The sequence below is a fragment of the Theropithecus gelada genome, chromosome 3, assembly GCF_003255815.1.
Source record: "Theropithecus gelada isolate Dixy chromosome 3, Tgel_1.0, whole genome shotgun sequence".
In the NCBI taxonomy this organism is placed as follows: Eukaryota; Metazoa; Chordata; class Mammalia; order Primates; family Cercopithecidae; genus Theropithecus; species Theropithecus gelada.
In genome coordinates, this window is record NC_037670.1 from 162,662,488 (window position 1) to 162,686,797 (window position 24,310).

At 39.4% G+C, this 24,310-nt stretch overlaps 1 protein-coding gene across 1 annotated transcript in view; it reads left to right on the forward strand.

Annotated features, from left to right (window-relative positions):
- AKR1D1 (aldo-keto reductase family 1 member D1) overlaps positions 1 to 23,362 on the forward strand; it is a 75,712-nt gene extending 52,350 nt beyond the window's left edge. The window contains exon 10 of the mRNA XM_025381086.1: positions 23,294 to 23,362. Within this exon, the coding sequence (XP_025236871.1) occupies positions 23,294 to 23,362 (69 nt within the window). The remainder of the gene's footprint in view (positions 1 to 23,293) is intronic.
- The last annotated feature ends 948 nt before the right edge of the window (positions 23,363 to 24,310 follow it).

The following is a 24,310-nucleotide window of genomic DNA, read 5'->3' on the forward strand; positions in this document are numbered from 1 at the left end:
ATTTATAAAGAAAAAAGATTTCTTTGGCTACCATTCTGATGTTTGGAAAAGTTCAAGACTGGGCATCTGGTAAGGGCTTCCATTTATGGTAGGAGGTGAAGGGGAGCTGGAATATGCAGAGATCTCATGGCAAGCGAGGAAGCCAGAGGGGGAGGAGCCAGGCTGTGTTTAACAATTAGCTCTCATTAGAACTAACAGAGTGAGAAGACAGTCACTCCCAATGCAGGGCATTAACTTATTCATGAGAGATCTGCCCCCATAATCCAAACATCTCACATTACGCCCCACCTCAACCTCAAACGTTGAAAATCAGATTTCAACATGAGTCCAAATACCACATGCTCTCATTTATAAGTGGGAGCTAAGCTATGGGCACACAAAGGTATACAGAATGGTATAATGGGCATTGGAGACTGAGAAGGAAGAGGGTGGGAGGGGGCTGAGGGATGAAAAACTACCTGTTGGGTACAATGTACACTACTCAGGTGACAGATGCACTAAAATCCTAGACTTCACCACTATCCAATTCACCCACGTAACCAAAAAACACTAGTACCCCGAAGCTATTGAAATTTAAAACTTTTTAAAAAATTCAACATGAGGTTTAATGTAGACAAACCATATTTAAACTATAACTAGATATGCTTTTATTCTTTTCTCTTTATCTTTCGTGTATCTATGATCGGTATTTTCTTTGTGATTACCATGAGGCTTACATATAACACCTTATAGTTATAACATGCTATTTTAAGCTTATAGTAATTTAAATTTGATCCCCTCCCCAATATTTTTATATATATATATATATAAAATGACATTTGGATAAACTTGAAAAAAATAAATATAATATATATATACACATACACACAAAGTCTTACTCTGTTACCCAGGCTGGAGTGTAATGGCATGATCTTGACTCACTACAGTGTCCACCTCCTGGGTTCAAGCAGTTCTCCAACCTCAGCCTCCTAATTAGCTGGGATTACAGATGCATGCAACCACGCCCTGGTCATTTTTGTATTTTTAGTAGAGATGGGGTGTCACCATGTTGGCCAGGCTGGTCTCAAACTCCTGGCCTCAAATGATCTGACTGCATTGGCCTCCCAGTGTGCTGGGATTACAGGTGTGAACCACCACGTCTGGTCACATTCTGTATTTTTGATGTCACAATTTGCATATTCGTCTATGCTAAGAACTGACTCAGATAAGTGGTGGCTTGAGATAAGCCTAGATAGGTAAATAGGACGTGACAGAACTTTAGTCTTGTTTTTCTTAGAAGGATATAGAAAGTCATTGAAGCAATTTAGACAAAGGAATAATACTAGAACAGCCAATACAACATCTTAAACTCATTTTGAGTTCTAACTCTAAGGAATACATTTTGCACAGTTTTATGTATATTAAATGCATTTTTCTTGGTGCAAAGTCTTCAAAAGTACATACTAACAGAGCTTTCTTGTATTACATAAACACCTGCCATTTACAATAAACAAGGGAAGTATTAAGAGACAGAATATGGATTTCTTCAATTTATGTAATCTGTATATAGATATCAAGACACTAATAATCAACCTTAATCATTCTAATAAATTCAAGATATGGAACACAGAGGTGCAGATACACACACAATTTGCAACACTTTTCTCTTCTCAACTAAAATAATCCACATAAAATTTTGGTTATTTATTTATGTTAGAGAAGGGGTCTCACGATGTCATCCAGGCTGGAGTGCAGTGGCACGATTATAGCTCACTGCAGCCTTGAACTCCTGGGCTTATGCAATCCTCCTGCCTCAGCATCCCAAACAGCAGGACTTCAGTTACACACCACAATATCTGGCTAATTTTTTTTTGAGGGGAGCGAGAACGAAGTCTCGCTCTTATTGCCTTGGCTGGAGTGCAATGGCATGATCTCAGCTCACTGAAACCTCCACCTCCTGGGTTCAAGCGATTCTCCTTTAACTCTCCGCCCAAACAGCTGATCTCCCAAATGGCTGGGATTACAGGTGCCTGCTACCATGCCTGGCTAATTTTTGTATTTTTTAGTAGAGACAGGGTTTCACCATATTGGCCAGGCTGGTCTCGAACTCCTGACCTCAGGTGATCTGCCCACCTCGGCCTCTGAAAGTGCTGGGATTATAGGTGTGAGCCACCGTGCCCAGCCAATAACTGGCTGATTTTAAAATTTTTTGTAAAGACAGAGTCTCACTTTATTGACCAGGGTGGTCTCAAACTCCAGTTCTCAAGGGATCCTCCTGTTTTGGCCTCTCAAAGTGCTGAGATTACAGAGATGAGCCACCATACCCGGAACATACCTATTTATCCATTTTAAAAATCCACATTATGTATGGCCATGTTTCACAGAGCCCTTTTGATCACATTACACAATAGGAAGGGCAAGTAATGTATCAGTTTTTCACTTGTAAAAATAGAGATTCTGTGTTTTTTTTTTCAGCAACACTTACTTAAACAGAGTAGAAATGTAATACCTGGTTGTGGAATGCCTGAACAAATGAAAAATAAATACATATGCCTGTAATTTTTAAAATTTATTTTTAATTGACAAATAAAAATTGTATATATTTATAGTGTATGACATGATGTTTTGATATATTTTTCTTTTTTTTTTTTTTTTCAAGACAGGATCTGGTTCTGTCGCCCAGTCTGGAGCGCAGTGGTGTGACCTCGGCTTACTGCAACCTTTGCTCCCTGAGCTTAAGCCATCTTCCTACCTCAGCCTCCTGAGGAGCTGGAACTACTGGCACCCACCACCACGCCCAGCTAATTTTTGTAGAGACAGTATTTCACCATATTTCCCAGGTTGGTCTCGAACTCCTGAGCTCAAGCAATCGGCCCACCTCGGCCTCCCAAAGTGCTGGGATTACAGGCATGAGCCACTGCACCCGGCCTTGATACATCTTTTTATATTGTGAATCCATTAACAAGTTATTGTAGTTACAGTTTTTTTGTTTTGTTTATTTCTTATTTTTTTAGAGACAGGGTCTTGCTGTCATTCAGGCTGGACTGCAGTGGCTCAATCATAGCTCACTGTAACCTTGAACTCCTGGCCTCAAGAGATCCTTCTGCCTCAGCCTCCCAAAGCTCTGGGATCACAGGGGTGAGCCACCATGCTCTGCATTATAGTTATTTTTAATGGTTTTTTAATTTTAAACTTTGTGTTGAAGATATAAGTGACAGATGAGTGATATACGTATTTGTGGTTTTGCTCCTTTTCCTACTAACCAATTAGTTTTGTATCAAGTTAGTTTTGCTTCTTTTCTGGATTTATTTAGAGCAGATTTCCCAAAGGGAAAGAAAATGTATTGATCTGTTCTGCTGTTTTTTGTTTGTTTGTTTTCTGTCTTCTTTTACTGCTATATTTTGTTGGTTTTTCTTAGCTTGACGATAAATTTCTAACTTCTTAGGTTGTATACCTATTTCATTCTTTTATTGGTTTGTTTTTCTTTTCGTTTAGTGATATAAACATTGAATACAATAAATGTTTCTCTGAGTACTGTTTTGGTTAAGACCTTATAAATGTAATGTTTTCAATTTTGTTATTTTCTAGATATTCTGAAATTTGATTTTGGTTTTTTTTTTTATTAACAGTTGTTCACAAGAGTTCTTATTTATTTTAATTTCTGATGTAGAGCTTTATCTTCTATCTTGTACATTTTACTTTTAATCATGCTGAGCTCAGATAATATCAGCAATCAATGTTTTTAATATTTCATAAGATTGTAAAAAGTTTATTCTAAAGTACTGGGTTAGATATAATGGACATACAGTGATGTGTTATAGATTTTTGTCATCTAATATTGGAAAAGGTGTTTTGAGTGAGTGGTTTCATTCCTTTACCACAGTGAGTCTTTTTTTTTTTTTTTGTGACAGAGTCTTGCTCCATCACCCAGGCTGGAGTGCAGTGGCGTGATCTTAGCCCACTGCAACCTCCACCTCCCTGGTTCAAGTGATTCTCCTCCCTCAGTCTCCCGAGTGGCTGGGATTACAGGCATGCACCACCATGCCCGGCTAATTTTTGTATTTTTAGTAGAGATGGAGTTTCACCATGTTGGCCAGGCTGGTCTCAAACTCCTGACCTCAGGTGATCTGCCCGCCTCAGCCTCCCAAAGTGCTGGGATTACAGGCGTGAGTCACTGTGCCTGGCCAGATTTTTAACTGTGGTTAATTTTGTCCCACGTTCCCTCAGGGGACATTAGGCAATGTCTACAGATATTTTTGGTTGTCACAACTAGGGTGGGGGACACAGAGGTGGCATTAGCATCTAATAGGTAAAGGACAGGGATACTATTAAACCTCCTACAATGCACAGGATAACTTCCCACAGCAAAGAATTATCTGGCCTCAAATGTCAACAGAACTGGGGCTGAGGAAGCCTGTTAACACAAGAGTCTTTCTTGATAGATGCTAAAGGGTACTGGTTCCTAATGCCATGCTTTCAGCTCATTGCATGCAACTGAAAACTAATCCTTTTAGGTTCATTTCTACAGTGCTTAAAGTAAACAGCCCATCCATTATAATTCACCTATTTTTATGCATTTTTTCTGTTCTCAGATTATTAAAATGATAACAGATTTCATGCTTTCAATGTTTGCATTTGAAGCACATAGACAAATGAGTCTGAATGAAAATGAGTTCATGCAGGAAACAGAAATTACAAATTATAAATTATGCCTTCAGTATAAGCCAAGAGAAAATTGCTCTGATAAATAACAGACTGCTATTAAGATGGAAGCAATAAGACATCAGATTAAGCTGGTCATCTACTTTCCTTCCTGTTCCCAATTTTTAAAAATAACTATGTAGAAAGCCAGTTTAAAAGACCAAATTCATACCACCTTTAGAATAAAGAAAGCATACTATCAGTGAACTTAAAACTCTCAAAAACAGAAAGCACAAGAGATTTGGTTGGCAACAAAATAAGAGTGAACGGCAATCCAAAGCACTTGCAGTAAACAGCTTCTGCAAAGACAAGAGCAATTTTAGACATGTTCCAACCTTGGAGTCAATTAAAAATTTAAAAAGCAGAAGCTTTTAGGGAATCAGCAGATAATTCATTAAAGATCTGCACTTCAAAAAGTTACACCAATGACCTCACATTCCACCAGCGCTATTCCTTGCTATACACACAGAGTTCCAAGGGTCTACTAATAGCCACATTTGTTCTTCTGGTTGGAATCCACTTCTTTCTAATCAAAGTGAATACTGTACCTGAAAAGGGCAGGTAACACAAGTATTGAGACTAGAAAGAGAAGCAAAAAACTGCCTGGGGTGACTTCAAAGAACCACACAAGCCAGGCTCAATGGTGCATGCCTATAATCCCAGTGCTTTGGAAGGCCGAGGCAGGAGGATCACTTGAGCAGAGGAGTTTGAGGCTTCAGGGAGCTATGACTGTGCCACTGCACTTCCAGCCTGGGTGACAGAGTCAGACTCTGTCTCCAGTAAATAAGTAAATAAATAAATAAATAAATAAGAATCACACAAAAGGCAGGAGGTAAAAAGGAAAGAGCGAAGCTGATTCTGGCATTTACTTCCAGGATAAAGCTGGGGATGGGGGAGAGATGCAACAATGGAAGGAGGAAACAGGAAGGCATATCAGTATTAAAAGGATCTCTTGGGTTATGTAAGGTCAGATACATTATGATTATGTTATGTATACATATTACCTCCTAACATCTCCCTGAGGAAGGCAAAGAAGCCAATGACATGAACGGCCCAACAATTGTCCCGGGAACCCTAAAACTAGTTATGTCCTCTTGCTAAGTTGACCTGCCTTCTGGGAAAGGAGGCTCTGAAAGGAAACGTTAAACACCAGAGTCAACTGTGGAAAGCTGAGAAACAACTGCAGCACATAGATGACACCAGCCAACTGCAAAGACGATTGCAACAGAGTTTTGCCTAAAATGGCCTTGGGCAACTAAGAGTCCAAATGGCGGAACCAGAAAACGACAAGGCTCCAAATACACTGATCATCGCAGCGGCTCACGCCTGTAATTCCAGCACTCTGGGAGGTCAAGTTGCGGTGGAGGATGGGGGCCACCTGAGGTCAGGAGTTTGAGACCAACCTGGCCAACGCAGTGAAACCCTGTCTCTACTAAAAATCTAAAACTTAGCCAGATGTGGTGGTACAAGCCTGTAATCCTAGCTACTTGGGAGGCTGAGGCAGGAGAATCACTTGAACCTGGGAGGCAGAGGTTGCAGTGAGCCACAATCACACCAATGCACTCCAGCCTGGGCAACAGAGCAAGACTCCATTTCAAAAAAAAAAAAAAATCACTGATCATAATCAAAAAATTATAGGAGCATTCTTCACAGATGTGTGGCATGAAAGGATGACCCTTATGCACAGGTGTCATCAGTCAAAACTGTACCTGATAATTAGCACCATCAATTTCCACCTCTATTTCTAGGCTTTTTGAACTGGAGACTGGTGTTAGCCACCTTTGGAATGCCTCACACATATATCCTTTGGGGTAAGCGCCTGAAGACAGACTTTTACTACATAATGTAAAATAATGGCTCCTTGTTGGCTTGTGGTGACCTTGCCTATATCCATAGACCACATAAGCCAAGCTTGAACTGCAGCTAATCTGAGCCTTGGCCAAACATCCTGTATCATTCTGAAACTTGAGCACATGGGAGGCTTTTGAGGAGATGCTTGGGGCCATTCTCACTTTTCTATCTGCCAAGGAGGTTGTAATGAGGCAATTTCTCATCTCCTCCCAGTTTCTCATGAGGTTTGAGTCGTTCTGTTACCTAATGGGGTCACAGCTGCGGAGCTGTAACATTGCTAAGCAGTAGCATAGCAGTAGTTCCCCAGCAACAGAGCATGCCATTATTCGCGTTGCAATCATCTGGGCCGTTTTCTTTTAGTGTTGCGCTACCCAAGGGCGTAAACATAGAGACTGTCTTTTACAAGAGACATGGAAACTGAAACAGAGATTATGCTGCTATATTTAGAAGGAAATAATAAAATTACTTAGATTTTAATAATGATTCCCTGAAGGGTCCTAGTGGTTCATAATTCTTTCTTTTTTCTTTTTTTTTTGGAGGAGTGTCACTCTACCTCCCAGGCTGGAGTGCAGTGGCGAGATTTCGGCTCCTTGCAACTCTGCCTCCCGGGGTTCAAGTGATGTCGTGCCTCAGCCTCCCGAGTAGCTGGAATTACAGGCCCCCACCACCACGCCCAGCTAATTTTTGTATTTTTAGTAGAGACGAGGTTTCGCCATGTTGGCCAGGCTGCTCTAGAACTCAGGTGATCCGCCCGCGTCAGTCTCCCAAAGTGCTGGGATTACAGGTGTGAGCGACCGCGCCGGCCATCTTTGTTTCTTTAATTCGGTGGCGCCCCCGCCATCTCTGTTTGTTTAATTCGGTGGCGCGCCCGCCATCTTTGTTTGTTTAATTCGGTGGTCCGCAACCTTTCTGGCACCAGGGACTGGTTTCTTAGAAGACAATGTTTACACGGACAGGGTGAAGCGGGGGCTGGTAGAGGGAGGCGTGGAGGATGGTTTCGGGATGATCCAAGCACATACATTGATTGTGCACTTTATTTCTATTATTATTATATTGTACTCTATAAAGAAATAATTACACAACTCACCATAATGTAGAATCAGTGGGAGCCCTGAGCTTGTGTTCCTGCAACTAGACAGTTTCATCCGGGGGGTGATGGGAGACAGTGATAGATCCTCAGGCATTAGATTCTCATAATGAGCCTGCAGCAGAGATCCCTTGAATGTGTAGTTCACAACAGGGTTCGTGCTCCTGTGAGAATCTAATGCTACGGCTGATCTGTCAAGAGGCGGAGTTCGGGCGGTAATGGAAGCGATAGAGAACAGCTGTGAATACAGATAACGCTTCACTCCTGTGCAGCCCAGTTCCGAACCAATACCCGTCCGTGGCCCCAGGGCTGGGGACCCCTACTTTAACTGATCAATATTCTTCATAGATCCTGACATCTCTGCTTCCATGTTAGTCTCTGCTTCATCGCCATTGCAATCCCAGCTTGTACAAGAGTTGGTAAAATGTTCCATTTTATAGTTTTTTAAGCAAACATATATACCTTATCTACCTCTACGAAAATTAATAAACCAGATTGTATGATTTTTTTAAATTTAATGAAGCAAGTTCTTATTCCAATTATCCAATAGACATGGTGTTAATATATCAAATGTTAATATAAATATGAAGAGGAACTCAAAGATTTCTAGAGATTTTTTCTTTTTGTGCTTTAAAGGTATCTCTAAGAAAAAAAAAAATCTCGGTAAGGTGGTAACAGAAAAAAAAATGTTTTTAAAAAGTTTAGCTGTGAGTTTAACCAATGGCCTACTAGGAAATGTGGTAACAGCAACAATTTTTTTAATAGAGATGAGTTCTCACTATGTCGTCCAGGCTGGCCTCAAACTCCTGACCTCAAGAAATTATCTGCCTCAGGCTCCCAAAATGCTGGGATTACGGGCATGAGCCAAATGTCTTTAAACAACTTAAAAATTGTAATAACTAATATATAGTTATAATGGGAAGAGTTTTATATAATAATCCTAATTAAGAGGATTCCTTAGTAAATTAAACTGGTTTAATACTTTTAGCTTAGAAATAGCTGTCTTTTCTCAGATTTTACCAGTATAAAATTATTTACCATAATTTCTTATTTTGACAGGTCTTGGGTTTATTTCCTAATATAAAGGCTAATTAATTTGAGTTTTATGAATTTCCTCTACTGATCTTACTCGTCAAATAAGCTAATTCAGATGAGATTATAAAATATTAAAATTATGTGTCAAACTAAGTTAAATTATAATACATAATTCTTTATAAAAGGGATTATTCAAGGCTTTAAATCATACAGATTTAATGTGTCAACATAGATTGTAATTTCCACGTCCTTAGTTTTAAGACCTTAAGCTGATGTTAAATTGAGTTAACTGTGAATTATCTTCATATACCTGAATTTTTTTTTCATACAGAATCTTGCTGTTGCCCAGACTGGAGTGCAGCATCATGATCTCAGCTCACTGCAACTGCTGCCTCCTGGGTTCAAGCGATTCTCTTGCCTCAGCCTCCCGAGTAGCCGGGACTATAGATCTGCACCACCACACCCAGCTAATTTTTGTATTTTAGTAGAGACGGGTTTTTGCCATGTTGGCCAGGCAGGTCTTGAACTCCTGGCCTCAAGTGATCCATTCCCCCTTGGCGTCCCAAAATTCTGGGATTACAGGCATGAGCCACTGCGCCCGGCCCCTGGAAAATTTTTAAGTAAGATAAAGATATAAAACATTGGTCACTAAACATCATTTTAATTTATATTTGTCTCATATTTTTACAAAAATTACAGAATGGGCCAGGTGCAGTGTCTAATACTTCATAGGGCTCTTGAGAGGACTGAGACGACACGTGTAAGCCCTCAATATGTATTTGCTGTTGGCGTTTTGTTGTTGTTGTTTCTTTCAGACAGACTCACTTTGTCACCTAGGTTGGAGTACAGTGTCACTGTCTTGGCCCACTGCAACCTCCACTTCCCAGGTTCAAGTGATTCTCCTACCGCAGCCTTCCAAGTAGCTGGAACTACAGGTGTGTGCCCCTACGCCTGGTTAATTTTTGTATTTTTAGTAGAGACGGAGTTTTGCCATGTTGGCCAGGCTGCCCTCAAACTCATGTCCTCAAGAAATCCTCCCACCTCTGTCTCTGAAAGTGCTGGGATTACAGGCATGAGTCACCACTCCCAGCTTTAATAATTATTTAGTTTAAAAAATAGTCTGACCAAATTGAAACAACCCCTTGCCAAAGACTAACAGGCTGATACACAAAGATTTTATTTTCCTGTCTGGAAATATCTTAAATCATCAATAATAATGAAAGCTCACTTTACCAGCAGAAATTTTTTTAATGTATGCAAAGTATTCACATTAATTTGAAACATTTTGTCCACATTATTCTTAAAGCTCTAAAAAAAAGGTAAGCTAATGATATTTTAAAGTCAATACTACCAGCCTCTGAAGGAGCTTACTTTTCCTTGCCTTAAAGTGTTACCACCAGCCTGAATGATCAGGAGATCTTTACCTTCTCTCTATACAGCCTCCCTATATGAAATTATTACTAAAATTCCCTGAAGATTTGGCTTGAGACTTGTACTGACAGATTCTGCCTTGTACATTCTGACCTCATTGGTTATATTATTTAACTCATATATACTTAATTATATATGAGAAGACTTCAATCTGGATGAACCTTAAAGACATTACAATAAGTGAAATAAACCAGTCCCCAAAAGGCAAACACCATAGGATTCTACTGATTGGAGGTTCCTGGGGCAGTCAAATTCATAGAAACAGGAAGTAGAATGTTGGTTGCCAAGGACTGGAGGAAGGAAGGAATGAGAGTTATTGTTCAATGGGTATGATGTTTCAGTTGGGGAAGATAAAAATGTTCTAGAAATGAATGGTGATATGGTTGCACAACAATGTGAATGTACTTAATGGCACTGAACTTATGCTGAAAAAAGGTTAAAACAATAAATTTCGGTCGGGTATGGTGGCTCATGCCTGTAATCTCAGCACTTTAGGAGGCTGAGGCGGGCGGATTACAAGGTGAAGAGATCAAGACCATCCTGGCCAACATGGTGAAACTCCGTCTCTACTAAAAATACAAAAATTAGCTGGGCATGGTGGCGTGCACCTGTAGTCCCAGCTACTCAGGAGGCTGAGGCAGGAAAATAGCTTGAATCTGGGAGGTGGAGGTTGCGGTGAGCTGAGATCACACCACTGCACTCCAGCCTGGCAACAGAGCAAGACTTCGTCTCAAAACAAAACAAACAAACAAAAAACAATAAATTTCATGTTATATATATTTTATAAGAAGAAGAGAAGAAGGAGGGAGAGGAAGGCGGGGAGGAGGAAGAGGAGAAGAACTTAAAATTCTACGACTTTGTATCTACCAAGAGGTTAGTCTGGAAGAAAAATAATAAAAACAAAAAAATTCTGTAACTTTTACATACAAACTTGCTGGAAATCTGACCCTGGAACCCACTTAAAAGCCCCAGAAACAGACCACTGCCGATGCAGACAACCTCCTGTGAATTCTGTGATTTAAGATCCTGTGACTCAAGATGACATCCCGTGTAGACAAAGTCCTGCCAAGGTCTTTGAATCGAGATTTATGATCAGGATAAGGGATTTACACTTCAACTCAGGTCTTACTATTTATTGCATCTTCTTTTTATTTTCCATTTTTCCTTTCATGCTAATCCTTCTGGTATCTGAACCACTATCCATTCCCAACTGTCAAATTTGTTTTCTGGACTTTTGAAGTATTTAAAATAAAGCCTGGTATCCAAGGTTATCAAAAGGGAGCTAAGAGACTGGATTTCACTGGTTTCTAACAAAGATTCTACTCTGGGGAGATGTTTCAAAACCAGAATGTATGACCCATAATTTTCCTCTGATCAACCAAAGAACAGTTCAAATAATCAAGACACACACACACACACACACACACACACACAGCAGCAGCAGCTTATTGAACTAAACTTGGGGAAACTACTGTTTTTGTTAAGCCATAAGTTCCCAATGTTTCTCATAATATTTGCTCCCTCCTCCATTGCCTAAGAGCTAACATGTTGCTACACGCACCATTGACAATTGATAAAATTGACAATTGATAAAACTGTGTCAAGGCTGTGTCAAGAAGAGACTAGGCTGTGTGCAGTGGCTGTAATCTCAGCACTTTGGAAGGCCAAGGCGGGCAGATCACTTGAGGTCAGGAGTTTGAGACCATCCTGGCTAACATGGCGAAACCCCGTCTCTACTAAGAATACAAAAATTAGCCGGGTATGCTGGCGGGTGCCTGTAGTCCCAGTTACTCAGGAGGCTGAGGCAGGAGAATCACCGGAACTTGGGAGATGTTGCTTGCAGTGAGCCAAGATAATGCCACTGCACTCCAGCCTGGGAGACAGAGCAAGCCTCTGTCTCCAAAAAAAAAAAAAGAAAAAGAAAAAAAAAAGGAAGAGACTGACCCCTCATGGCCAAACCTGTTCTACTTGGAGTTTGTTTGACCAAAATGGAAGAGTTGAGAAATTCCTATGAGGAAAGTGGCACAGCCCTGGCCCAGCTGAGGGAGAGGTGCTCACAGAAGAAGACCTTATACTAGAGACCGCATGGCATGCACACCACGAGTAAAATTCCCAAAGCCATCTGGAAAAGCCACAAACTCATGAAATTCTGACGGCAGGCCAGCCTTCTCAAGGACAGAATGTCCAGGCTGACCCCTCTACTAGCTGCCAACTAGCTTCCCAAATGGAGAAGTAGAAGTATATTGTAATAAGATTTTTAACATGGAATGTGAAGTTGTTTGATGATAGCCTGTTTTAAGTTAAATATGCACAGGGGAAACGCGGGAGCAATCTTTTAGTGCAGTGGAATGACCACATCTCACTGCAGCCTTGACCTCCGGGTTCAAACAATCCTCCCACCTCATCTCCGGAGTAGCTGGGACTACAGGCACGTTCCACCACACTCAGCAATTTTTTTTTTTTTGGTAGACATGAGGTCTCACTATGTTTCCCAGGCTACTCTCAAACTCCTGGGCTCAGACAATCCTCCTGCTTTGGCTCCCAAAGAGCTGAGATTACAGGCGTGAGCCATTGTACCTAACCACAGTCATTTTTTTCAAATAACAAGTATAACTAATAAGTCAATAGTGGAGATACATGGGATCACAAAAATATTTACTTAACCCAAAAGTAATCCCGCTTGTAATCCCAGCACTTTTGGGAGGCTGAGGCAGGAGGATCACTTGAGGCCAGGAACTCAAGACCGGCTAGTGAGACCTCATCTCAACAACAACGAAAAATTTTTAAGTTAGTGGGGTGTGCTGGCACACGCCTGTAGTCCCAGCTACTCAGGAGGCTGACGTAGGAGGATCCCTTGAGCCCAGGAGTTCAAGGCTTCAGTGAGATACGATTGCACCACTGCACTCCAGCCTGGGTAATGGGATGAGATAAAAATAAAATTAAAATGCCAAAAGTATCAAAATAATAATAATAATAATGTGAATAAACTAAAGCATATGATTAACTCAGCCCTCTGTACATGAAGTCCAACTAAGAAATATATATACATAATAGAATATTATCTAGTCAGATCTGTCAGAGGCTTTTTTTTAGACATTCTGGCTTTTCTATGCTATTCTAAAATTATATATATGGCCTCTATTTTTTCTGATTAGTTCTAATTGTTTGGCTTTTTGTTTTTAAATTTAGACCCTTAATTCATCTGAAAATATTTTTGCATCTGCTATGCAATATTGTCATAACTGTATTTTTAAAATGGAGATCCAGCTGTCCCGATACCATTTTTTTTTTCCTTTTGAGACAGAGTTTTGCTCTTGTCCAGGCTGGAGTGCAGTGGCGTGATCTCGGCTCACTGCAACCTCCACCTCCCGGGTTCAAGTGATTCTCCTATCTCAGCCTCCCAAGTAGCTGGGATTACAGGCACGCACCACCATGCCCAGCTAATTTTTGTATTTTTAGTAGAGACAGGGTTTCACCATGTTGGCCAGGCTGGACTCAAACTCCTGACCTCAGGTGATCCACCCACCTAGCCCTCCCAAAATGCTGGGATTACAGGCATGAGCCACGTGCCTGGCCCTAATACCATTTTTACTCAAGGAGCCATCCTTTCCTCACTAACTGTAAGTGGCCCACTTATCATACATTTCACTCCCATTTGTACATAGGTCTATTTCTGGGTTCTTTTGATACCTCTGATATATTTGACACATTTCCCTACTAAAAATACTAATTAGTGTTGCTTTAGAATATAGTTTAGTATCTGTTAGGTCCTCCCTCACTATTATTCTTTTTCAAAACATTGTTGGTATAATTACCACTTTTTTTTTTCCTTCAGATGAAAACAGAAACTTTTCAAGATCCCCTCTCAAATGCTGCCTGGGGATTCTCTTTGGAATTGCATAAAATTTATACATTATTTTGAGAAATGTTAACAGCTTTTTTAGAGTAAATCTTTCCGTCTAGAAACATGGTATGTATCTGCGTTCAGCTCTTGTTTTATGTCCTTCAGTAAAATTGCAAAGCTTTTTTCACATAAGTGTTCTGCCTTTCTTGCTTAATTTAGCCTTGGGTAATTTATAGATTTGTTGCTGCTGTAAATTTTTAAAATTTCTATTTCTAATGGGGATGCTATTATAAAGAAAAGCTATTGATCTTTTACTATTCACCTTGTAGCTAGAGATCATTCTAAATTGCCTTTTTATATGTAATAGTTTTTTTTTTAATCTGAGTCTCTTGAATTTTCAATTATTGGACAGTCATAGGTGATTGGTCATTGTTTTCCTTCCAGAGTCCTTCCAGAGTTGGAAATAGACCCATGTACAAATGGGAGACAAATGTATGATAATTGGGGCACTTACAGTCAGAGGAAAGGATGGCTCCTTGAATGAAAATGGCATTGGGACAACTGGATCTCCATTTTAAAAAATATATAAAGTAGGCTGGGTGCAGTGGCGCCTGTAATCCCAGCACTCTGGGAGGCCATGGCAGGTGGATCACCTGAGGTCAGGAGTTTGAGACCAGCCTTAGCAACATGGTGAAACCCTGTATCTACTAAAAATACAAAAATAATAGCCTGGCATGGTGGTGTGCACCTGTCCCAGCTACTCGGGAGGCTTAGGCATGGATGACTTGAACCTGGGAGGCGAAGGTTGCAGTGAGCCGAGATCATGCCACTGCACTCCAGCCTGGGCAACACAGCAAGCCTCTGTCTCAAAATAAATAAAATTAAATAAAATTAAATTAAATTAAAAATAAAGTTATGACTATATTGTACAGCAGATGCAAAAACATTTTCAGATGAATTAAAGGTCTAAATTTAAAAACAAAAGGCCAAACAATTAGAACTAATCAAGGAAATATCTGCCTTTGGCCAGTCACATAGTCAGCCCTTGTCAGGAGGTCAGCCCATGTTTGCTCATCCTGCCTGTCTGCAACATTTCATAAACCCCTGACTCCGTGACTGTGTGCAGCCCTCCAGAAGAATACCTTGGAGACGATAAGCAGGACAGAGCACAGGTTCCCACATCTCTTGCTTGAATCACTGCATTTTTAAAAAAAGATAAGTTCAATAATCCTAGCGCTTGTACGTAAGATAACATCTGACGGGATTAATGATTATGCCTCTGTCATCTATAACCAGATGTACTCTTGCACCCAAACTTTGCTGAGACGTTGCTCTAATGTAACTTCTGAGCACATTTGACTTCACTTGTGAGCACATGTAGAACCTCTACCACTTGATATATAAGCTGCGAACTGAAATATGGCTTTGAGCAGCCTAGCAGAAACTCTGCAAGACTCTCCCAGGTTGCGATGCTCGGTAACTCTAAATAAAACTATGACTTTAATTCTTTAAAAGTCTGATTTTTCTTTAATTAACAAGAGTATCAGGGAAAAACAGGAAATTTAGAATCAAACTATTTTTATTTTACACACACACAGTGAGGAGAATGTTTACAGTATTGCTTAAAAAATGGAAAAATGTTAAAAATTTACTTTACTGTTGTATAAGGTCAAGGCTGTATCCAGAAGCAAATATAAACATAATGAAAGGAGGTATTCAGGGAAAAAATTATATATATATAAAATTAAGCAGGTTCTATGGGCCAAGCACACTATAGGAGCTTAAAGTTTGATAAGAAAAGGGTTAATAATTTTAAATTGACTAGGTGCAGTGGCTCATGCTTGTAATCCCAGCACTTTGGGAGGCCGAGGCAGAAGGATCTCTTGAGGTCGAGAGTTTGAGACCAGCTCTGGCAACATAATGAGACCCCACCTCTACAAAAAAAAAAAAAAGTTAAAAGTTAAATAAGATAAATGTACATAAATTTATACCAATAAGCAACATTATATCAACTACAGGGAATCATCCCTTTGCATGATAGTGTGAGACTGCAAAAAAAGACTGTGCAAGCTAAAACCATGCAAAACAGTTATAATAATCAATGGGGAAAGTTACAACTGTCTGTGATGTTTAAATTTTTGTTGGAACATTGCATTGAAAACTTTCCTTCTCTTGGTTATAAATGTATAGTGAAATGGGAGAAAACGTACAACTAATATTTATTCAGCATACTCTAAAATTTTAGAAACATTGAGAATTAAACTGTTTTATTTCCTTATAAAAAACATATCAAGAGTAGTCTGAAAAGTTTTTGCCTTTTTGTCATATAATTATGGTACAATATGAACATCTTTTCTATGCTTTGGAGAATTGTCATACTCTTTTCTAAGTTTGAATCAGATACCAACATTTTATCCTTTGTGCTTTCAATGTCATAAAATATCTCTGAGAATTCCTTTAATGAAAAATTTTTTTGCTGCTGTCACTTCCTCTGGAAGATCTTCATCCTTTTTCTCACAAATATTTTTCTTCATTTATGTCAATAAAGTCACCTTCACCAAATGCCTCTGACTGCCTGTGCATTCTGTCAACAATTTCATCTATAGCTCCATTGATGTTAGACTCAAATTTCATGTCTAGCATTATCATTCATTGTTTTTGTTTTCTTTTTTTTATTCTGCATTCATCTTTACTGTCCAAGTCCCTATTTCAATTGTTCACTTTTGTGGAATGCTGTGTGGGTTTATCACCAGGAGACAAAGAAGCAACACAGCTACATGCTTTGCTGCCTGTGTGTAAATGGAAGAACAGGTGCACAGTGACCATAACACAACCCAAGTGTCCCTAGATGGATAAATGGATAAATAAAATATGGTATAATCATACAATAAAATATTAATTAGCCATAAAAAGGAATGAAGTTGGGTACATACCACAATATGAAGGAACCTTGAAAACTTTATGCTAAGGCACAGGTCACAAAGACTATCCATTGTATGATTCCATTAACATGAAATATTCAGGATAGGCAAATCCATAAAGACAGCAAGTAGATTAGTGGTAGCCTAGTGTGGAGAGATTCAGGGAAATGGGAAGTGACTGTTAATTAGTATGAGTTTGGGAAGTGATTAAAATGTTCTAAAATGTGTAATTATGATGGCCACACAACTCTGTGCCACTAAAAATCATTGAATTGTACACCTTAAATGGGTGACTTTCATAGCATATAAATTATATCTTGATAAAGTTGGCATTTAAAAAATCTTATTTCCCATTTAGTCTAAATATTCATGGGAGGGAAGGCAGATAACACCTTGGGAAGCTATTCAATGTTTAAGAAAAAAGATAATTAATTATGATAATCATCTCAGTGAAACACAGAAATCATATGATTACAATTAGAAATTATAACTATAAAGATTAAGGCCAGGCACGGTGGTTCACGACTGTAATCCCAGCACTTTGGGAGACCGAGGTGGCTGGATCACTTGAAGCCAGGAGTTAGAGACCAGCCTGGCCAACATGGCAAAACCCCATCTCTACTAAAAATTTGCCAGGCGTGGTAGTGCACACTTGTAGTCCCAGCTACTCGGGAGGCTGGGGTGGGAGGATTGTTTGAGCCCAGGAGGTGGAGGCTGCAGTGAGCCAAGATTGTGCCACTACACTCCAGCCTGGGCAACAGTTAGACCCTATCTCAAAACACAAACAAACAAAAAAACTATAAAGATTAAAACATGGAAAAGATGCATATAGTATAATGTTAAGTGAAAAAAGTTGAGTGCAACATTGTACCTATACAACAAATTCTAAAGTGTTCCCTGGAATACAGTTTAATCTTGTTATGTTTGCTCTGTCACCACAGGACCTGCAGTTCCTAAATATACTAGGCACTCCCTCTTTCTTTCTCATCTCCCCAGATGAAATGATTTGAAACCATGCTATAAAGAGTTATCCTATACATATTGAAATTCCACTTGACGTTGATTATACATACATATAAACATACATACACAGAGAGAGAGAGAGAGAGAGAGGGAGCCATCCTATTTAAAAGCTGTAAATACGAGTTTTATATCAGGGTCTCTGGTTATTTTCAGGCTAAAAACACTCCATCTTAAAACAGGATGGCATTTAGCGCTTGGGTAGATTCTGGAAGCAACCTGTGTCAGAATGTAGCTGGCACCTATGCAGACCAAGTCCAGTAGGTGGAAAGAGAAAACAAAATTCTGCTTGCAGGAACTAACTTAAAATAAATAAATAAATAAACAAAAATGAAAAAAAAAAAAAGAATTTGGAGTCTTTTACACAGGCCAACTTGGATTTGAATCTGTTCTAAAATTCACCAACCATGTGACCTTTTGCTCTACTTAATTTACCTCTCTGTCTCTGAGCTTCAGCCTTCCCCCTGGTAAAATGGGAATAATATCTACCTCAAAGAGTTTCTGTAAAACTTGCGAAAGTTAGAGCAAAGCAGCTAACAAAGTACCTCCCTCATAGTAGAGGCTCAATAAATGGTAGAGATGTGAGAAGAGGAGCAGCTGTGATTCAGGTAGTAGGAATAATAGGATTTTTGGTTATCACGGGTGAGTTAATCATTAAAGAGCCAAGGGCCAAATGTCAAGTGCTTAGGTCAGGGGGACAAAACTAGGAGTGTATTCAGGAGATCACCAAGCAAACAAAACAAATATAAAAAAATAAGACAGAGGAGGTCATGGTCCCCAGGATGCATTCAGGAATGAAGAAACAGAAAAAATAGGCAAGTGTGCAAGAAGCAAAGCAGAGCTTTCTCCAGGAGAGCGAAGCTGCACCTGAGGCTGCTTCCACCGGCACACGTGATTTCTCTTGCCAGTCAGCATCCTCATCTCAAGGCCTAAACGGATCCTGGCCTATCACAGGATTTTGTTCTTGTAGGACAAAGTTTCTTTACATATGCCAGCTCATTCTATCTCCTGCATATTCTGTGAATTCCTTATATCTGTATTGGCACCTAATGGTATTTCCACCTGGACAGAGGGAGGACAGAGTCCCTGACATTCCCTGCACTGATTTGTCTACTGAGGCTGGGTCAATTATCTTCAAAAAGGTATTTGAGGCCAGGTGCAGTGGCTCATGCCTATAATCCCAGCACTTTGGGAGGCCAGGGCAGGTGGATGCCTTGAGCACAGGACTTTGAGACCACCCTGGGCAACATAGAGAGACCTTGTCTTGATAAAAGATAAAAATTAAAAAATTATTTGACTATGTCCCTGACATTATCAAGTCTAGTGATTTTCAGACTTTATAGCAACAGAACCCATTTTGAAGGAAAAAGAATTGTATTTGGGACCCCAATAATAAAGAAAAAAACTATTCTCAATTGACATAATGCATATTTTAAATTCAAATTTATAATATGTACAACTTATAAAGTCAGTTAATTAGAATAATGAGGCTGTTCTAATGAACACCAAAATTAAAAATGATACTGAATGTTATAGCAATCTCTAGAGCAAATTTATTTGTTTATTTTTATTTATTTATTTTATGTATTTTCTTTTTTGAGATGGAGTTTCGCTCTTGTCACCCAGGCTGGAGTACAAAGGCATGATCTCAGCTCACTGCAACCTCCACCTCTCAGGCTCAAGTGAGTCTCCTGCCTCAGCCTCCCGAGTAGCTGGGATTACAGGCACCCACCACCTTGCTCGGCTAAGTTTTGTGTTATTAGTAGTGATGGGGTTTCACCATGTTGGCCAGGCTGGTCTCAAACTTCTGACCTCAGGTGGTCAGCCCACATTGGCCTCTCAAAGTGCTGGGATTACGGGTGTGAGTCACCACACCCAGCCGTTTTTTAAAAAACACTTTTATTTTTTAGAGACAGAGTCTTGTTCTGTCACCCAGGCTGGAGTGCAGTGGCACGATCTCGGCTTACTGCAGCCTTGACTTCCTGGGCTCAAGTAACCCTCTTACTTCAGGCCCCAAGTAGCTGGGACTACAAGTGCATGCCACCATGCCCGGCAAATTTTTTCTTTTTTTCTTTTTTTAATTGTACAGTACTAAAAATTCTGACAATATTCAGGAACAGTTGTAAAGAGTAAAAGCTATTTTTTTCTTATATTTAAAACCATTTGATTTATTTATTACATTGACAATTGTTGACATCAAAATAACAATTTTGCAAGCTCAGATCATTAATATAAAATCAGTAATCAGGCCGGGCGCAGTGGCTCACACCTGTAATCCCAGCACTTTGGGAGGCTGAGATGGGTGGAACACCAGGTGAAGAGATCAGACCATGCTGGCCAACATGGTGAAACCCTGTCTCTACTAAAAATACAAAAATTAGCTGGGTGTGGTGGTGCACGCCTGTAGTCCCAGCTACACGGGAGGCTGAGGCAGGAGAATTGCTTCAACCTGGGAGGTGGAGGTTGCAGTGAGCTGAGATGAGATCATGCCACTGCACTCCAGCCTGGCAACAGAGCAAGACTACATCTCAAAAATATATATAAATAAATCAGTAATCAGCTTTTTAACAGGTGTAGAGATTGGAGAAAAGGATAACCAGAATGTTTATCTCAAAGTTGAATCACCAGCAATATCCAACACTAGTTGATTTTTTTTTTTTTTTTTTTTTTGAGACTGAGTCTGGCTCTGTCGCCCAGGCTGGAGTGCGGTGGCCGGATCTCAGCTCACTGCAAGCTCCGCCTCCCGGGTTCACGCCATTCTCCTGCCTCAGCCTCCCAAGTAGCTGGGACCACAGGCGCCCGCCACTTCGCCCGGCTAGTTTTTTGTATTTTTTTTAGTAGAGACGGGGTTTCACCGTGTTAGCCAGGATGGTCTCGATCTCCTGACCTCGTGATCCGCCCGTCTCGGCCTCCCAAAGTGCTGGGATTACAGGCTTGAGCCACCGCGCCCGGCCACTAGTTGATATTTTTATCAAAATATAAAAATCAAACATGAAGTTGGCAAAATATACAATAAGGGCCAAAATTCTTATATCATAGTATCGTAACATAGCATATTGTATATTTAGCCACTACTGTGTAACAACTACCCATTCACTGTGGAATACTCTCAAGGAGTCTCAAATGGGTGTCCAATCTCTGCCTTATTATAACAGATTTCTTTCCATTTAGCAATGTTATAGAATGTCATATATATACTTATTTAAATATATATAAATTTACATATTATTTATATATAAGCAAAAAAATTGGATACAATTCAACCTTAAAAAAAGGTCATAGCACTGTTATTTGCCATACAGCACTTTTAGAAGAAGATAAATGTTCTGAAGATCATAGGGGGGTGATAATTGATATATCATGTTCTGTAATCATCGTGCCCAGCATTTTGAGTTAGTTGCTGTTGCACTATTGTATGACCTATCAGATTTGGATAACAAATTTGTCCTGAAAAGAGAACAAAAGATGGATCTTTGAAAATGAATATCCATATAGCAGTGTTTCCATGCGAGAATTTAGAATGATTGTTTTAAAGGTGTTTCTCTTTCCTTTCCCCAGATGAACCTCTACATTAAGTCATTAGGGTGTAAACCCCAAAATCTTCTATAAACGAATAAAACAATGCAAACATTGCTACACATTCAAATCCAGTACTGATTCGGAAGAGCTATGGCCATAGCTCTATTGCCAATCTAGGACACTGAGACCTGCTTTTTCAGGCTGAGAACACCAGGTGGCATATGGTGGCTGAATCAGAGCCTCAGTAACCATGGCAACCAGCTACCCTTCCAGCTCTGCAGCTGCCATCTTTTATCCAAAGCAGTGTTCTGTGCACGCTGGGGGTTTTGCTTTGAAATGGTGGTGTGGTGTGCTGTTCATTCTTCATACGGTCAGGGTTCCTACTTCTGGGCGGGGAATTCAGGTGTCAGAGATAGATAAATACTTCAGATCAGTAGCATTCATTTTATTTTCTGTGCATTATTTGTTGTGTCTACATAAAGTCATCTGCAAACTGATACTTGAGAGGGCCACACCTTTCACAGCAGGCTTTCTCTAGGGAGGCTAGACTTCACTGAAGGGAAATGAATGACAGAGTGAATAAGTCCTCTCCTGACCAAGGTTAAGAACAAATATGAGTGCCCAGCTCAGTGCTTGAATTGGTTGTAGGTACAATAACCCTGAGATTTGCCTGTACCCTAAGGGATGTCTGCTAGAAATATCACTGATCTATAGACAGAAGACATCTGTTCACCAACCCACTGGGAGGATCTAGTTGACATAAATAGTACCTTCTCACAAAATTTGTTTTGTGTCTGCCACGCAATAATAAACCAAATATTTATAAATTGGAAACTAGCCATTTCCATTTTTATCAGTCAAAAGTGATGAGATTTTCTAAGTTAATTGTCAGGCATTGCCCCTAGTGATTGGCATTATATCATACACCCAGCTGCCAAAAGCCATTTTCTTTGCTACTGGGAAGAAAGCTAAAATGAGTAATGTTATCCAAACTTCCCTAAATTCCAAAAAGGCTCTGGACCTGAAGCAGGACTCATTTATAAACACATCTATTTAAGCCTGGTGTTTTTCTCGCTGTTACAGGGACTATATCATAAATGTGCATTCTTTAGATGAAAGATCCTTCTCATAGAATGACAGTTTTGTTAAAAACCCATTATATTATGTCGCATGAAAAATGAAAAATTCACATTGTATATGTAACATAATAATAATGAAGGATGAAAGAGAAGAACTTCTGCTGGGAAAAATGACTGAAAAGAAATACAATGAATATTAAAAACCATGAGGCTTTGAATGGATTTTTTTTCTTCTTTCCACATTTACGGGCTTTCTACTTCTTAATCAGAACTTATTACTATGTCATAAACTTATGAAAACATTGAAATATTGTATTTTAGAATACATTTTAGAATTATATTTCCTATAGCAATGTCATTGCTTTTCACTTATCATGTTATAAATGTAAAACTTTAGCATTTCATTTGAAGGAATCATTTGAAATCATGAACTTCTCAAACAAAATATTTTAATTCATTTTAATTGTTAAATAAATTGCAATATGCTTGCTCTAATAGGAAGAAAACTTTTTCAAAATCTATAAATAAGAAACTACTATTAAAACAGTTTTTATTTGATATTCCCTGTGAATTAAAGTATTATTTAAGGGTATCAGAAAGGAATTATTACATTTAACTTCAAGTCAAACCCAGTTTCTGGTTATTTTATAAAAATATCTATTAACACGAGGGATTTTATATCTTTATCTATATATATAGATATAGATACAGATAGATATATATTCATTGAGAAAGCTGCTTATAATTTGAGAAAATGGAGTTTTCACACATTTACTGGATTCATACTACCACATGTTTTTCTCCCGCCTCTCTTTTCCATCTTTAGCTTAAAAAAGGGAAAGAAGAGGACGAGGAGGAAGAAGAGGAGAAGGAGGAGGAGGAGAAAAGGATTTGAGGAAATTGAATCAGTTCTGGAACAGCAGACACAGGTAACCCATGCAAGCTAATCATTTGGGACACTTTATAAATGATTGTTCATTGTTGATTGACAAGAGCCTGTGTCACTGACTGGAAAAGATGGAGGTGGGTCACTGATGAAAGCACCTTACTCACTCTCCTCCAGGCCAGCTCCACTGTGGTGACTGCAGCATTCAACACTACACTCAGCATAGTGAATTTCTGTGGGGCTATTAAGAATTATGTTCTAGAGACATACTTAATAATATGAAAACATGTTCAAATTATGTCATTATGTGTGAGAAAAATTACGATATTGAGATAGATGACAGTCAAACTCTCAATGAGGTTCTCAATGATTAAGAACCATCATCTCTGTCATCAATTAATTAGCTCAAGTGTAAGTATTTTCTGATTTTTTCTTACACATTGCAAATATTTTCTGCCAAATTGTTGTTTGTGTGCATTGGGAAGTGGGATAGGGGAGTTGTGGAGATGGGGTCTCACTGTGTTGCCCAGCCTGGTCTTGAGCTCCTGGACTCAGGAGATCCTCCCACCTTGGCTTCTCAAAGTGCTGGGATTACAGGTGCAAGCCACTGCACCCAGCCAAATTGTGGCTTTTTAACAACATTCTGCTTGTTTTCTTTTTTTTCTCTCTCTCTTTTTTTTCTTTTTAACAACATTTTTAATGATATCTTTTGTCATTGCTTAATATTTTGCTTTTATCTAATTAAGTCACTCAATCTTTTCTTTTTCTAACTCTGGGTTTTGTGTTGAAGGAATTCAGGACATGCTACCCAAAAATGTGAAACTTTGGCATTTGAGAAGACAGCAGAAGCAGAAGGTCACTCTCACTATCTCCCCAACAATGCCCCACTCCCCTGAAACAAATCATAAAACCTAGGAAGGATTTCCTGACCATCACCTCAAGTGGGTCTTATGACCC